This window comes from Muscardinus avellanarius, assembly GCF_963383645.1.
Source record: "Muscardinus avellanarius genome assembly, chromosome: 11".
In the NCBI taxonomy this organism is placed as follows: Eukaryota; Metazoa; Chordata; class Mammalia; order Rodentia; family Gliridae; genus Muscardinus; species Muscardinus avellanarius.
The window spans coordinates 34178114-34196206 of record NC_137797.1 but is presented as its reverse complement, the minus strand read 5'-3'; the positions used below and the strand labels follow the sequence as shown (position 1 = coordinate 34196206).

General features: G+C 33.1%; 1 protein-coding gene across 2 annotated transcripts in view; it reads right to left on the bottom strand.

Moving 5' to 3' along the window:
- The window catches only part of CEP290 (centrosomal protein 290), a gene marked incomplete at both ends in the record, with an annotated part of 100544 nt that overhangs the window by 32186 nt on the left and 50265 nt on the right, over positions 1–18093 (bottom strand). For both annotated transcript variants that reach the window (XM_080706162.1, XM_080706163.1), the window contains 12 exons: positions 240–453; positions 2385–2584; positions 3526–3633; positions 4350–4616; positions 6697–6831; positions 6997–7104; positions 8189–8353; positions 9066–9521; positions 10302–10413; positions 12441–12592; positions 13923–14128; positions 17389–17500. In XM_080706162.1, the coding sequence (XP_080562288.1) occupies positions 240–453; positions 2385–2584; positions 3526–3633; positions 4350–4616; positions 6697–6831; positions 6997–7104; positions 8189–8353; positions 9066–9521; positions 10302–10413; positions 12441–12592; positions 13923–14128; positions 17389–17500 (2235 nt within the window). The remainder of the gene's footprint in view (positions 1–239; positions 454–2384; positions 2585–3525; positions 3634–4349; positions 4617–6696; positions 6832–6996; positions 7105–8188; positions 8354–9065; positions 9522–10301; positions 10414–12440; positions 12593–13922; positions 14129–17388; positions 17501–18093) is intronic.

The following is an 18093-nucleotide window of genomic DNA, read 5'->3' as shown; positions in this document are numbered from 1 at the left end:
CTGAAGGTAAATTGAACTACATCTGCATTTAAGACAGTACTTGATAAGACTAGAACTGTCTTGAAACAGCTGTCCTATTTAAAGAAATGAGAAAAGCTCAAATTTTTCGTTATAACAGTTTTATGTTTTATCTTTCAAAAGTTACAAATCTCTACAATTTTTCCATTTTTCCTCCCTATTTTCTGTCTTTCCTGTTTCCTATGTATTTCTAGAAAAGGTTAATAATTTTCCATATTTACTTTCTGTTGCTTCTCCTTCAAGGCCAACTGGCTCTTTAGCCGGTCTACTAGGCTTCTCATGGTAGTTGTTGGAGCTCTTGAGTTTGCTTCTTTTTGAGTCTGAAGTTCACACTTTAAACTCTGTGACTCTTTTTGTGACTGTGCCAGGAGACACCTTAAATTCTCTACTTCTGCTTTCACCTTTTTCACTTCACTCGCATGGTTTTCTTGAAGCCTGGTGAAAACAAATATATGTATTTCATAGGCTGGTTGTTGCAATTAACACCAAGATTGATAAAAATATAAATCCATAAAACAGTTACGTCTAGTATTTCATGTAGCAAAAAATAATACAAGTATTTAAAAAAAATTATTGTTTTCTACACTATGAAACTAGATGGAAAATCATAGGTAATTTTATATTCCAAAACAACATAAACTAACCACACCAAAAATATCCTCTCATGTATAAAATTAAGTAGAATAATAAATAAAATAGAATTAATAAAATTCTATTTAATAGAATAATTAAATAATAAAACCTGCGCGATCCTGTCTCTGCCTCCCAAGCGTGCGCCACCACGCCCGGCTCTTTTTTCATTTATCTTAGATTTGACATACTGAAACTTAGAAGGGGCTACTAATTGTTAGCTCATGAAATTTATTGGTAAGTTTATACCTTTCCTATTTTTTTCTACTTCTGTAATATTTGTCTACCTAGATTTAATCTCATAAATAACTTAATAAAAAGCAGATAAAAATATACCAACTGCTGTTGCTAAAAAGTGTCAACTCTTACATATCAACAAAAAGGCACCTTACATATATGAGTAAGTAACCATTCAGAGCTAGAATATTTAAGTATAAAAACTTTCTCACTTTTTAAAGATAAGAAAATTGAGACCAAAAAGTTTTACAATGATTATATATTGTATAATTATAAACCTATTTTAGGGTTCAAATCTGTCCTGATAAATTTGTTGAACCATGTCTGAAATCTCTAATACAATGAATGCTGTGAACACTCTACTGTCATTATAATTAAGCAAAAGCAAATTGTCATTTAACAAACATTTACTGAGCTTCTATTCTGTGCCATACACTCTTAGGTATATAAACAAATGTTCTCTATTTATTTGTGATTTTCCAACTTTCAAGTTACTTTCATATACAGTTCCATTAGGCCTTCATATAACTTCTCTGAAAGTGGGAAGAAAATTTATGAATAGAGAGAATACTCATCCACTAAAGGAAAAATGTCCCTGTTGAACTATAAAACAACTTGTGAGTCTAGAGAACAGGAAAGACCTAAACAGCCTATAAATTATTTTGTAACTTTCCAGTTTCTTTTAAGTTTTCTGGAATGCAGCAAAACAGAAACAAGACCTCAAGAGAAAGAGACCATTAACCTCTTGAAGGTAGAGTAATTTTGATTGACCCTTGGGTCCAATCACCCAATCAACCAACTGAGCTTACTGAGCCTTTAAGTTGAAACCAGATCAGGCCCCCTAATAGGGAAACATACCTTGCTTAATAATACCCAATATGACGGAAAGTCCAGCTGCTGTGGAGCATATATATTCCACCTAATTATATATTCTAATCAAAACTCAATGTCAAGCCCTGGCAGTGTTTCTCATTCTCAAGATGGCCAGTAATTTGATCTGAGAGTGCGTACCTCCACCCTCACTTTCTAATAAATCTTTTCTTCTCTTTACTAAAATTCAACTCATCTCCAAATTCTTTTCTGCCATGTGGTCAACAACTTGAAGGTCTGAATAGAGCCTGCTGCTGTCTCTGGAAAGACCTCCTTACCCCCTCCCCTTACATGGTAACAAAAGAGCCAGGGTAAATACTGTCTTCTATCTTCCAGAGGATAAAAATGACACTCAAAGAGGTCACAAATGAGACTCTAGAGAAGAATTTGGATTGGCTTTTGAGTCAAACTGCCTAGCTTCTAACTGGCTTTTCCACATCTTCTCAATTTACTGAGCCTCCAGGAGGTCTCATATCCTATCTGAAAAATGGACAGAGGAAGAGCATACATCACAAATAGAACTGAGGATATAGTGAAAAAATATATACCAAGGTCTCAGAACAGTGGCTGGCACAAATCTGTCTTCATTATATTTTAATTACCACTTAAAACACATTTCTAAAACTTACCGTAATTTGATATTTTCAAATTCTTTGATTTTTAACTCAGTAATTTCTTTTTGCCTCTCTAAATCTTGTGATACTTTCTTTAGTTTGATCAAAAGTGAGGAAAGAGAATTATCTTGTTCTGCTACTGTCTGTTCCATCTCAGCCAGGCGAACAAAATGCTTACTGGTAGGAACTGGAGTAGGAGATTGTTTGATTAAATCCTGTGAAATACAAATACATTAGCCATAGGCATGTGTATTTCAATGCCATTATTTATTCCATAATTATAAATTCCCTCTTCAAGTTATCAAAATACAGAATCTAAAACTTAATAATTTAATAAGCAATAAAGGCTTCAAGAAGACAAGGTAGAGGTCTTATTCTCTGTGGTCCCAAAATTTAGTATCAAGTCAATGTGCAATAGGGGATAAATAAGTGCTGATTGAATTAATGAAGTAAGGCTCAAGGATTCTAATGTTGAATATTAACCTGTTAACTCTCATATTTTCAATTCTGTAAATATTACAACAAAACTGACGAAAATATGAAAATAGGTTGGAAATCAGAATCTAGAGCAGTAGATCCTTTATTATATTTTCATATATGTACATGGAAATTTCTAATCATTCTAATCATTTGCCTGTTATATTTCTCAAAATAATGGACCTCTAACAACATGATTATTTCAAACGAGTATATCAAAATTACCATAAGTGGTACATCTGTTGCTTATTTTAAGTTGTTATAGGTTTTGCACATCTGGGATAATGGGACAAAATGTATTAAAAATGGTAGAAGACAGGTCATTTCACACATACACAATGAAGCAAAGAGGAGCAGAATTCAGAAGATGGAAAGCAGTTAGACATAAACTTAAAATAAGAACTTAAAAAGAAAAGCTTAGGTCAGATATTACAGGAAACTTTAAATACATGGCTAAGGAGTATAACCATGTTTTTGTGAGCAAAAGCAAGTTACTAAAGGATTTGGGTCTAAGACAAGAAATGACCAGAGCTGTCTTTTCAAGAGATTAATTTGGCAACAAAAAGGTGGGAGGAATGCAACTCTGAAAAAGTGAAGAGAGGTAAATTTTAAATTATGTGATCTCAAAAAAATAAAATAAAATAAAATAAAATAATGGAACAAAGTTCTTGCCACTTACCCAAGCTGTCTGTTTGAATTTATTGAGTGAACTATCAGCCTGTAGTTCCAGTTTATGATGTAGAATATGAAGGTCTTCCTCGTGTTTCTTAACAATTTCTCTTTGTTCCTGTTTTTCAGAAGAATCAAAGTTATGTTTTAAATTATATCTCTTAAGTTTCTGTTCCAAGGGTCGTAAGATGTTATTTTTAATCTTCTAAAAGGCCTCTAAGATAGAACAATATCAACATGTTTATATTTGACCAGTATATATCTCCCAAGCACATGTGCATACTGATAACCCAAGCCTTATATCATAATTAATTGTTAACATTAGAATAACATGTAACTATCATCTTTTAACTTTTTTCTATTACCAATGTGACAAATTTCATTCTAAATTATTGCCTCAATCCTTACATATTTATAAACTCATTTGGTATTTTTCTAAGTCATACAGTTTCACCTTGACAGGTCTTTCTGGTTTAGCTAGTTAAACACAAACTACCAGTTTTACTGACAGCTCTATAATCCAATCATGTGAAAGCAACAATTCCTAAATAGAATCATTTGAAAGCAAAAATTGAACTATCATTTACAACAGAATAATATTTGGTATTTGACTAAAACACATAATAATAGGGAAACACTTCAACAGTCTTGATATACATACAAAAACTAATCACTGTGCTGAGCATGAGAACGTTGGGGGGTCTCAATGAGTAGTATGTGCATGTATGCCTTTATCACCCTGAAGTTTATCAAGATATATGATTCCAATGTGCCAATAAAAACAAGCAAACAAACAAACAATAATAGACAACATGAAATAATATGATAAAATACTTCTCTGGCTTTTTCTAGAAGATGTTGATATTTCTTCAGTACTTCTTCCTTTTGGTTTAACCTTGCTTGCATGTTTGCAATGGTTTGATGAGCAATTTTCATAGCATGCTGAGATTGTGGTTCTAGCTCTTTTCTACCTAGCTCAGCTATAAGTTTTTCTCGTTCTGCAGTGGCAGGCAATCGAAGCCTCAGTTCATTGATCACTTTATCTCTTGACAGAATATTTTGTTCTGCCAATCGTAAAGCAGATTCTTTTTGTTTTAGCTTCTGCAATTAAATCATAATACATTTTGAAGTGTTATTTTTTTCAGTTAAAATGCTTCATCTTAATATTAATTAGAAGCAAAAATGAGTTTTACTTTATTTTCACACTATGTTTATAATAAACAGTAGTTTTTTACATGCATATTTTAATTTACTTATAAGATAATCAAATGTGTTAAAAACTCCATGATTAGGATACAAATGAGATTTAATCGGGGCACTTTATTTAGATACTGTACTTTAGAACTATAAATGAGTGATGGTGCTAGATTAAGAAAGAAAATGTACTGCATCATTCCTTTATTTAGATCTACTGACTATCAGAGCACTAGAAGACTAGTTTAAAAAGTGATATGAGTGAGTATAAATACAAAATTTTATGGCTGAAGTCACTGAACCGCTGTTTTTAAATCTGCAGTTGATTAAAAAGCAGAGGCCTGGTGTGGTGGCACACATCTGTAATTCTAGCTGTCTAGAAGGCTGTGGTAGGAGAATTTCAAGTATGAGGCCAACTCCGGTAACTTTGCAAGGCCATGTCTCAAAAAAAAAAAAAAATAAAAAATAAAAAAAAGGGAAAAGAAAAGAAAAGGCTGGGGACAGAACTCAATGGTAGAGTACTTGCCTAACATCTAACATGGGGGGGGGATAGAACTCAATGAATGGTAGCTCACTTGCCTATTATGCCTCAGCCCCTGGGAATGACTGCCAGTATAGAAGTGGTATTGGGAGGAAATGAAAAAAGTTTTTCTCTTTAGTAATATTAAGGTAAATAAGTGGATATTTTAAATCAAATAATTCAGGGGAAATTCATCTAAATTATAAATCTTACAATTACTGCCAGGTGGTGCATGCCTGTAGTCACAATACTTTGAAGGCTGAGACAGGAGAACTGCCTAAGACAGGAGGTTCAAAGGTAGCCTCAGAAATGTAGAAAACTTTCAGCAATCTAGTAAGACCTTGTTTCAAAACAAAAACTATAGCCAGACGTGGTGGCACATGCCTGTAATCCCAGGTCTTGGGAGGCTAAGATGGGTTGATTATAGGTTTGAGAAGAGCCTCCTCGGCAAACTTGTGATATCTTATTTCAACATGAAAAATATAAAGGGCTTGAGGTGTAGCCTACAGGTAGAAGGGTTCAATCCCCAGTACAATAAACAAACAAACAAACAAACAAACAAACAAACGAAGGAATGAATGGCTGAGGGTGTAGCTGAGAGGTAGAATGCCCTTGAGTTCAATCCCCAGTATCAGAAAAAAAAGAAACCTTACTATTACCAAAGAAACCTGCTTCCTAAATTGACTTAACATGTGTAATTTATACCAAAAAATTAAATGCATTTATAATTAATATGTTTAGGGAAATATTAAGTGAGAATATTGTTTATATTATTTTCTGAATAATTAACAAAAAATAGATTTGATCACCTATTCATCAAATTTCATACCTAAATTACATGAGTTCCCACCCTCTTTCCTTCCTTTCTTCCTTCTATTACTTCATTTCTTTTTCTTGCAGGGATATTGGGGATTGAACCCAGGTATTCTACTTTTGAGCTAAAACTAAAGTCCTATTTTATTTTTTAATATTGAAACAGGGTCTTGCTAAGTTACTGCGCACTGATTACCTTGAACCTGCAATTCTCCTGTCTCAACCTCCCAAATATTGAGGTTATAAGTGTGTACCACCATGTCCAGCTTACATAGGCAATTTCTATTTTTACCTTTATTTTTAACCACTCCTACAAAGGGGTGAATTAAAATTGACTCATAGGGCATGTAGTGCACTCCAAAATAAAATATAAAAATAAGCAAGAAATGATCACACAAGGTAAGGTAAAATATTGCTCAAAAAGCTACAATTAATCATTTCCTTTGATGCTCATTTTTACTTATCAGCGTGCTCAAAAGTGACTAGTAATCAAATTAATTCAAATTAGTCATATCAGCTATTAGAAACATTATAGCTGAATAGGAGAGTGGAATTAGCATCAGATTCATCATTTTATGCATCATTAATAAATATTAAAGAATTCCACAAACAAAACCAATAATATGGTACTGAAAATATAAATTATTTAATTACCTCTTCTAGTGATTTACAAGTTGCTTGTGTTTCTAGGATTATTCGAACATTCTCCTTAAGTTTTCTTAGAGCCATTTCCAGTTGATTTGGAAGGGGCAAACTAGGGTCTGGCATTAATCCTGTAGCCTCTTCAAACTATAAAGAAATAGCATGTTCTCATTGAGACAAAACAATATTACTTTCATAAATGTGTAAGATACATTTTAAATAAAAAAGATAATATCAGTTAAATTTATATCTGATTTAGAAAACATTTGTTGTAAGCCACATTATAGAGTAGTAACAGGATCATACATTCACCTTTTGTGCTGCATTTAGTATTTCATTTTGCTGATGGTCAAAAACATCTAGCTGACGTTCCAGCTCAACTTCTCTTTGATCCCAGGCCATTTGTCTTTCTTCATGAAACTGAACAAAGACAGTTTTTATCAGAAACACACTCAGACACCAGGCATCTGAAAGTCATTTTACATACACTTTCTTATTTAATCCTTAAAATATCCCTTTGAGGTCACTATTATCATTTTATTTTAGAGAAAAGGATATCAACTCAATAAGTGAAGTAATTTGCATAAGATAACAGAAACAGGCAGGTGTGAAGTCAAGATTTCAATCGATTCATCTATCCATTCATCCAAAGCATACCTAACGACATATACCTTATGCCAAGCACTGTTTGAGGTAATATAAACATAGCAACAAAGCAAGCCATGTTTTTGTCACCATGGAACTTATGTTCTAGTGAGTAGGAGATGCCAATAACAAACAAATCTATAATGTGGTAAAGACTGACAAACACTATGGAAAAAAATGAAGGTAAATAATCTCTCCTTAGGGAATCTTAATGGTAGGGTTTACCATTACATACCTGGTGGTTGATGAAGGTTGCACTAGTAAGTTAGATCTTAGCACTAAGAGGTAAGATCTTATGGGAGCAAATGTAAAATTTCACAGACATCTAGGTAAAATCCAAGCAGGGGGAACAACAAAATCTCTGTGCTTGATTAATTTTATCAGTCTCCAAATTCCTGTACTTAAAATTCTACAGTATCTTATCAACCTAGTAATAATACCCTGCTTCAAAAATAAAAATAAAATAGGGCTAGAGGTGTACCTAAGAGGTAAAATGACCCTGAGTTCAATCCTAGGTACAAAAAAAAAAAAAAAAAAAAAAAAAATTTCTATAGCAGACTTCCTTCTACTCCATGAGTGAGAGCCAATAGATACTTACAATTGTGGGAAGCTAAATAACTGAGAGCAAAATAGAAATTAATCTACCAAAAAGCTTATTTACACATTTCCTGTGTTAAATTGAAAAGTACTCTTACAACCAACTAAATAAATCCATATTTTCTGAGTACTTTAAAACTTGAAAACGATTATTTTATCACCTATTAATAATGAAAGCACTCAACTAGGAGAGTAACAATTATTTGTGGAATGTTGTTTAAAACTTTAGAAAAAAACTGCCAAAATAAATATAAAATAAGACCTTGTTCTGCTGAACAATTTCTTCCTCCAGGCTGCTGATTGTATGCTCATATTCAGATATTATATTGTTCAAATATTTAATTTCCTCCTTATCCTTGACTAATTCTCGATTTAGTTTAAGCTCTTGAAGACGAAGTTCTTCTATTTTCATATGCCAATTGATTACCTAAAATTTATAAATCACATATAAATGTAATAGCTATAGAAGTAAATAATTGCCTATCGATCACAATGACTTTATTGAAATTAATGGACATTCTACAATAAAATGCATAAAGTTACCTTTGGTTGAGCTACATTCAAGTTTATTTAAAATTCCCATAGACTTATTTAAGAATATGTGAGATATCACAATAAAACATTCTTCAAATTATGGATATCAGTAACATTCACTGTCACTCTATTCACTATCATTTGTAATATCTACTATAAATATATCACTGAGACACGGATACTAACTTCAAAAGTAGAAATCCTAAATATGTCTATCATAGAGAATAGACTTTAGTTGCAAGAATTTTCATATTACTTCCAAATGAGGGCTAAATGTGGGCCTACTACTTATAAGTAATTTTAAACAGATAATACTATGAACAGTAGAAATCAGTTGATAACCATTAAGACACTCAAGAACTTTTCTAATGTTCAAGTCTTTCATATTATATAATCTAAGTATTTTTGCTAAAATCTTTGCTTAGAAAAGCCTCATTTTACTTTTATAACTAGCATTCAAGTAGCCAAACTCTTAATTTATAAAATACAAATTAACTGTAATTGGGATTTTGGTTGCATATTAAACTTTTCATATAGGCACATATTAAAAAGGTAAAATTACTGTATAATTCTTGGAAATACTAAATTTAAAAATAAATGTTTACCTTTTGGGCTCCCCTGGCATCCTTTAAAGTGCTTATTAACTCTTCCAGTCCCTTTAACTTTAATTCCATCTCCAATGTTTTGTTCTCCATATTTCTATGCTCTTGCTGAGAATTTTTCATTTCTTGCATTATCTTTAGTTTGTCATTTTGCAGCTGAATCATTGTTTTAGAGAACTTTTCCTGCTGAGCCAAGGGTAAAGCTCCACTAAACTGCCTGCGCAGAGACTGAATGGTTTGGCGCAGATGTTTTGCTCTGTTTCTCCCCTCCAAACGCACATAGTAAAGAGACTGCTCTTTTTCATCCACTTTCTGCTCTAGGCGTAAATTAAGGGCCTCCATCTTCTGTAGTTTAGATGTCACTGACTCCAGCTTACCAAGCGCAGTAGCCTCACTAATTTGAAGAGAGACAATATGTTGGTGCAACTTGGCAATTAGTGCCTTTTCATCGGATTGTGCCTAGTATAAAAACATACATATTTGTAAATACATTTCAAGTTTTTACAATGAAACTTTCCATGAATTTAAAATCATGATTTATTAAATAAAATTTTTAAATAGTGTGTCACATGGATTCCTTAAAAAGTTCACGTTGCTTTAATAAAAATAATTACCAGAGAATTGCAAAAGAAAATTTGGAATCAAATATATTTAAAGCCCATTTCTAAGCCAGGAACAGTGATGCACACCTGTAATCCTAGTACGTGAAGACTGAGACAGGAGAATCGCAGGTTCGAGTACAGCCTCAGTAAGTGGTGATCTCATCAACCTAGTGAGACCATGTTACAAAATAAAACTTTAAAAAACAGGGCTGTAGGTGTAGCTCAGAGTAGAATCTCCCTGAATTCAATCCCCAGTACCAGAAAAAAAAAAAAAAAATCAAATTCTACTAAATGACAGGTATAATATTACTGTTTCCAACTTTAAATAACACTGGCACAAGACTAATGTAGACAATAAATGTGTGTTTTTAATCCTTCAAAAGTATGCAAGAATTTTTGAAAAGCTACACATAAGTACAAGAAAATATAATATAATTAAAGACTTACTAACTATATGATGAATCTGTAGTCATTTACAAATAGTATTTCAAATTAGAGCATTTCTAATAATGTTCCAACAAACAAAAATAAAAACCTTTGATGAAAAACTTTCTGAATAAAATTATATTATACCAATATCTAATGTGAATTTAGAAAATATTTTGGTTCTCTATAGAAAAGCCAATAGAGCACATACCTGATAGTCCAGCAGCTGCATTCTGACAGATTCTACTTCCTTTTCTCTGGACTCTTGCTGTGCATTCAAAATTACAACTTGTCTTTTGGCAATATCAGAGATTTCTCTCAATCTAGGAAGTGACAAGGTATTTAAGGGTCAATGAGCTACATTTTATAAGTATATACTAAAATTCTAAATTTCCTGACTCCTTTCTGGAACAGTAATTGGTTTACAGCATCTCTTCCTTATATAAAATACAAAAAGTTTAGGGGGTTTTTGAATTGTTTCATGAAATCTTATTCTATGATATATCATCAAGCATGCTAGGAGAAAAAACAAACAACAAAAAACTCCATTCCCAACATCCCTCCCCTCCTTGAAATTTCATAATATGTACTATTGGGATCACTAAATACTGAGCTCTAATAGAACTCAAATTTAATGTATATGGCCAAAAATCCCTTGATCCCATACTTTTTTCATAAGATACTTACCAGAATTTGAGAAATGCTACAATGAGGTATTAAACTTTTTTCCTGATATCATTACAATTAAGAACATAATAATTTAAAACTCCTAGGTTTCCTGGTTGGTTTGTTGTATATTTTAATTTACAAGTTATTATAAACATGAAAGAAAACCAAAATATGCATTTACCATAATTATAAAACAGGAGCTTGATGGTAAGTCAGTTTTACAAGTTCCCTATGATTTCTCAGGTAAGATAAGAGGCAAGGTAAAATGTAAAGTTTGTTTTGAACTAAATAATATTAGTGTGACAGGCCAAGTTTCCTCATACTGATCAGAAGCCATTACAGGCAGTAACAGAAGTTTTGGTTAATTAGATAAAATGAAAAATTACAGATCAGTTAAAGGGTATGGCCCATGAAGAGAGAAGATTAAGACAAAGTGTCCTTGCTAGTGAAAAGGACTGGCAATTACCAACATTCCAAAGAAGACTATGAAGCTCCAAAAGAATGGTTATCACTTCAAGAGTATGCTATAAAATATAATCTTATTTGTGCTTGACAGATAAACTCAGTGCTCCCTATATTTTTCTATTGAAGTAGCACCTAATTACAAAAGCTAGTGAGTACACTACTACAAATACATACCTTATATATTTTTGTATTTTATTTTTAATTTATTTATTTTTTTGCAGGTCTGAGGATGGAACCCAGGGGCATTCAACCTCCAAGCTACACCCCCTGCCTTACTTTTTATTCTTTATTTTGAAACAGGGTCTCACTAAGTTGCAGAGAGCCTCACTAAGTAACTGAGGCTGTCTGCGAACCATGATCCTCCAGTCTCAGCCTCCCAAATACTGGGATTACAAGTGTGTGCCACCACACCTGGGTTGCAATATTATTATTATAATCTGAAAAAATATAAATTTTGAGAAGTCATTTCCTCTTCCACCACACCTGGCTTATGTTTTTGTATTTTAAATTACCTGGGCTTTTTTCCTAGTGTGAAATGAAAACATTACCTCGAGGTTATTAAGTATGACTGCATGAACTAACACATGTACAATACCTTGCAGAATGCCTAGTACATAGCAAATGCCCAATGTAAATTAAATCAGAATCTAAGCTTTTCTTTATATTTTTACGGCAACTTTATGAAATATATAGAATTACTATTATTTTCTTGGAAGAAAATTAATTATAATTGCATTATGACCATTCCCTCCTCCATCTCTCCCTGCCTTAAAAAAAAAAAAAATTCAAATTCAGTGCTTTCTGCAATAGTCCCCCCACCTCATACTGGGGATGGAACCCAGGGGAATTCTACCTTCAAATTATATCTCCAGCCCTATTTCTTATTCTTTATTTCGAAATAGGGTCTCACTGTGTTGCAAAGGGCCTTAGTAGGTAGATGACACTATCTGCGAACCACGATTGTTTGTCTCAGCCTCCCAACGAGCTGGGATTACAAGTGTGTGCCACCATACCTGGGTTGCAGTATTATTATTATAATTTGAAAAAATATAAATTTTGAGAAGTCATTTCCTCTTCTGTTATTTAACTCTATTACAAATCAATCTTGTTAATATTATTCATCATCAACCACCACTGAGACTACTGCTACGTTGTTTAAAGACAAATTAGTGAAGACACAGCTAATCAAATAACTAAACTGTCAGCATGCACTTACTTTGACACTTCAACTTTTAGTTCCATTTCATTCTTCTCCAACTCTAAAATCCGTTGTCTATCAGCATCACTTACTGCCTTGCTCACACTATCAGCTAACTCATCTCTTAACATCTGCTCCACTTTCTGTGCATCCAAGTTGATTTTGGTAAGCTGAAAAAAAGTAACAAAAAAGTGTTCACATATACCAGATGTGTGTGTGTGTGTATGTGTGTGTGTACACGCATGTGAGTATTTAGAATCTAATTCAGAGCCTTGTGCTTAGTGCTAAGCACATGCTTTACCTACAGCCTAAATACATCAGTTTGAGGTGATATTTTTCTTGTTTACTATAGTTTACTATAGTCCTATTTACTTTGTCTTGATCCAGACATAGGTGTGAAGTGTTAAGAATAGACAAAAGAGAATAAAGACAGGAAAGAATCGGGAATAAACTATAGAAAATGTGGTTGTAGTCTAATCCATTTATATTAGGCCTCACAGTATTTTCTAATTTTGAAATTCTGATTTTTCTTTTTTCTTACAGTGCTGGGGATCACACCCACAACCTTGTGTACTCTAGTCAGGTGATTTACTACAGTTACATCCTCAGCCCTCTAATATTCTTAGTATGTTTGGAATTCAATATGCTCATTTTACTTTACTTCAGTTGTTTCTCCTAAAAATTAAATCTAAATCCATTAAAATTTTATTAGTATAATTCTCACTCAGTTAAAATAAATAAAAATCATGTATTTATAATTATATATATACACATATATATATACACACACATACACATATACATTTTGGAAAATACATTAATTCTCAGTGTAAACAAACATAAGAGTAGTGTTTAATCATAAAAATTTGAAAATTTACAAATTACTTCCTGCTAGATACTTCAATGATTCTGATCACATTAAAAAAAAATCTAAAACCTACTGGAATGTAGTTCCTGCAAGCAGAAATTGATGTTTTTCTCTTGGTATACTGTACCTCTGATATAAGGTCTGATATGTAATAGGCAATGAATACATATTTATTAAATGAAGGGATAGTAATGGAAGGCAATTTAATTAATAACTTTTTTTTTCCCGGTGGTATTGGGGTTCCTGGAAGCCCTTTTACCTCCGGGCTATACTCCCAGACCTATTTTATATTTTTGAAACAGGGTCTCTTACGCCAGCGCGGCTGGCTTCGAACCTGCGCCATCCTCCTGTCTCCGCCTCCCAAGCGCGGGGATTACAAGCGTGCGCCAACACACCCGGCTTTTAATTACTTTTTTGTACACTACTAATGTATTGGTAAGAAACATATCACATATGAAAATATCTGCCTTAATTTTAAACAATTCAGATTTTAAAGTAAACCTTTTATTTATTCATTAGGCACAAGAACTATATTAATAAGCTACTTCAGAGATACTAACAAGCATCTTAACAATAATACAATGTCTAATTATTTATTCTATAATCACATGATAAAAATTTTAATATCAAACCTCAGCAAATTTTGTTTCCAGTTCAAAATTACGTTCTTCCATTTGTTTTAATGAAGTCCTTAAGTGTTCATACATCTTTTGACAATGTTCAGCCCGCTGCCTTTCATTTAATTCCTTCATTTCCAACATGGTGATTTTTTTTGAAATAGAAACAATGTCACTGTTGGTAATTGATTTCTGTGCCTTATCCATGTTAGAGTCAGTTCCTACATGCAATAATACTTAAGTCAGTCTCATTTATATCAAAAGTATATGAGATATTTTAGATGCTGAATATAAGCAAGTAATACGGCTCCATGGAAAACTCATGGTTTGTAATCATGATAGACCTGCAGTCTACTCCTAGTTTGATTATTTCCTGCATGTGTGATGCCTATCTCATTGACTCTGTCTAGAACTTGAGCTCTTCATCAGTCAAACAATAATAAAACACTATTTCTCATAGGATTTCTGAAAGAACAATGGAGAGTTTTAGGGTAGAGTTTGGACATACAGAAAATAAAAACTGGTAAATAAACAGACTTGACAAAGGAGATAAACTATGTGAGAGGCGATGCAGGAAAGAAAGCTACTTGGGACTATAACTGCAATGACTTAGTTTTTAAGATATCACTGAAACAAGCCAGAGAGTAAAATCTGAAGCTATATGATCAGGAGATTTTATCAGATATGATCTCAAATTATGAGCATTATTTGGCTACTGAATAAATCTAGCATAAAATATTTTACAATATTTTATAGCTGTTATATGTAGTTATATGGTTTGTCAGAAAAGTCTGTGGTTTAGCGAAAAGGGAACAAAAAGCCAATTTATATGAAAAAACATCACATGGCAGTACCATTAGTTATTTTTTAATGGAGGGAGAACTTATTCTTTTGCTTTACATAAAAGACATATTCTAGAGGAAAAAAACAACAGAATATTGTTTTTTAGAGACTCAAAACTCATGTTTAGGGTGGCCAATTATATTTAAAGAAACAGCAGTACTTACATCTTAAGTATTCTTTTATAATATCAATAATGCCCTCTCCTATTTTTTCAGTTTCATAATACCAAATTTTATAACTGTTTTCTCAAATATATATGTTTTGAACAACAATAACAAACTGGTGTCTTAGTATAAAATATACTTCATTATTTTCTGCATGCACTGATTTTAGAATAGTTGCTGAGGCTGACCTCAAGCCAGCAATCTTCCTGTCTATAAGCAAATGATCAAGTAACTAACAATAAGAGATAACCAAAAAAGCATGACATTGGTAAACTATTGTGAAACTAAGACTCATTGGGGCCACCCTAATATCATGATGAATAGAAAAAACTATACGACATACAAGTATATAAAGAAGAGACCCCTTCACCATTCAATATTATGCTAAACTCCAAAATGGGGAGAAGATTGTAAGAGGGGCTGAAGCACTTCTTGAATTTATAGTTATCTTAAAGAGAGAGAAAAACACAATAGGCCAATAGCAACAAATTCCTCAACAGAAAAAAAAAAAATGAAGTAATACTTAAACAAAGCTTTCAGGACAACAGAAACCGGGAAAAGCTCTTAAAATGTCAGTGATATTTTTAGTGTAGAGTGCTTACTAGCAATGCACAAGGCCCAGGATTTGATCTTAGCCCCACAAACAACTTCCCTAATACAAAGCCATTTATGGAAGAGTTTAAAAAATTTAAAAATTAAGAAATTAGCCGGGCGTGGTGGCGCACGCTTGTAATCCCCGCGCTTGGGAGGCGGAGACAGGAGGATTGCGCAGGTTCGAAGCCAGTCGCGCGCGCTGGCTTAGGAGACCCTGTTTCTAAATAAAAAATATAAAAATAGGTCTGGGAGTGTAGCCCAGAGGTAGAAGGGCTTCCAGGAACCCCAGTACCACCAAAAAAAATAATAATAATAAAATAAATAAAAATAAAAATTAAGAAATTACTATGAGAAATTTGTCAGTTATTAGAAAAAAAGATAAACAGATAACCTATTAACTTGTATGTAACACTCTTCCTTCAGGTAGAAGCTACACTAAAGTCAATTCACATTTAATCTCTTATTGAATTAAAAATATACTTCTAAAAGTAGTTTATGCTAGATTTTCCAATGATAGGTTTCAAATGTCTCAGTTTTCAATTAATAAAACAGATCTATTTAATAATAGAAACCTTGAAGAGCATAGAGCCAAAGTCTAAAGAAAACACATCTTATCCTGAGCAGCAAATTTACCTGAAAATTACAAAACACGATGCTATGAAACAAAATTATTATTATTTTTGTGTGTGTGTGTGGTACTGGGGATTGAACCCAAGGGCATTCCACCTCTGAGCTATACCTCCAGCCCTATATTTATTTTTTATTTTGAAACAAGGTTTTACTAAGTTGCAGAGGGCCTCACTAAGCAGCTGAGGCTGGCAGTAAACCTCTGATCCTCCTGTCTCAGACTCCCAAGAACTGGGATTACAAGTGTGCACCATGAGATAAAAGTATTAAAATGGTATAAATGTGGGTAACTATTTGAAAAATTTATACAAAAAACCGTAGCATGGGCCACAAATATTTCCGTATCTTTTGTAATAGTAATATCTGTGTTAAATTATACATGAAGATGTTCATTGTAGCACTGTACACAGCAAAAATAAGAAAAATTAGTAATTGCTCAAACACTAGGATATTGCTAAAGTATTCACATATGTTAGTATAACAAGTAAAGCATGGTAATATTTTAAAATCTACTAAATATATATGGTATATAACTAATATGGTTATTATAATATCAAGTGCATAAAGTATATAAGCATAAAGTATATGAGCATAAAATATAAAAATAAAGTATGGCAACTACAGCCAGTTGAAACTCTTCAAATTGTTTTTGGTGTTTTATGGGGAACTCTTAATTTGAAAATAACAAATGATATATAATTGGTATATCAGAGAAAGAACTTAATATTATAGATTAAATAGCTACTTCAAAATCCTCACCAGTTTTGATTATTAAATAATTCAATATAGCTAATGTATAGTCAAAGGTTTTTGTCTGATTGTTTTTTTGGTGATACTGGAGTTTCCTGGAAACCCTTCTACCTCCAGGGTATACTTCCAGACCCATTTTTATATGTTTTACTTGAAAACAGGGTCTCTTAAGCCAGAGAGGTTGGCTTTGAACCTGCGTGATCCTCCTGTCTCTACCTCCCAAGCGCGGGTATTACAAGTGTGTGCTACCCTGCCCAGCTAAAGTTTTTTTTTACGTATATGATTTTGTTATATAAGAAATTATATAAGAACTATAAACCAAATTTTGGTGTGTTTTTTCCCCCAGAATATTATTCATCAACTGCCTACAAAGTTAAACTGTTAGACAGAGTTCATTTCTATATCAAAATATTTCTTTCCCATTTGGCAAAGAAAAGAAATTTAAACAAAAAATATTCACTATTAGTTCCTAATAATTTCAGATTATCATTTATATGACTTACCTAATTTACTTTCTTGTTCCCAGGCTTGTTCAATAGTGTGAAGTTTTTCCTTGGTAATCTCCAGTTCTTTATTTACAGAATCAATTTGTTCTTTTAATGATGTATTTTCACACTGAATAAAAGACACATAACTGATAAACTACATTGTAATTCTGACCAATAACACAGAACTAACATTCTCTTAATGTTGTATAATACCACCTAAAGCCCACAATTTAATTTTTTAAAAATCAGAGTTTTCCCCAAATGGTTATATATTTTGGTGAAGCACCTGGAAATTAAGCCAATATATTATATAAGGTCAGGAAATCGGTATTATCAAGAATAACAAAAATAGAGGAACTTCCGGGAAGATGGCGACGGAGTAAGGTGGCACTTACAAGTCCCGCTAACAATCGAACTCTATTACCACAAAACCAGCGCCTTTCAGATCCAGAAAACACCACCAGCAAAGAAATAAAAACGGTAAATACAAGAGACAGAGAAAAAGGGCTGAAAAAACAAGACACCAGAAAAAAAACAGCCCGAAGTGCCACGCCCACCGCGGCGCAGAACGGCCGGGGCAGCCGGAGCGGCCAGAGCCGCAGCGCAGAGCAGTCGGAGCCACAGCGTGGATTGGCCGGGGCCGCGGCGCGAAGTGGCCAGAGCCGCGGAGCGGAGCGGCCGGAGCAGAGTAGCCAGAGCAGCCGAGCAGAGCGGCCAGAG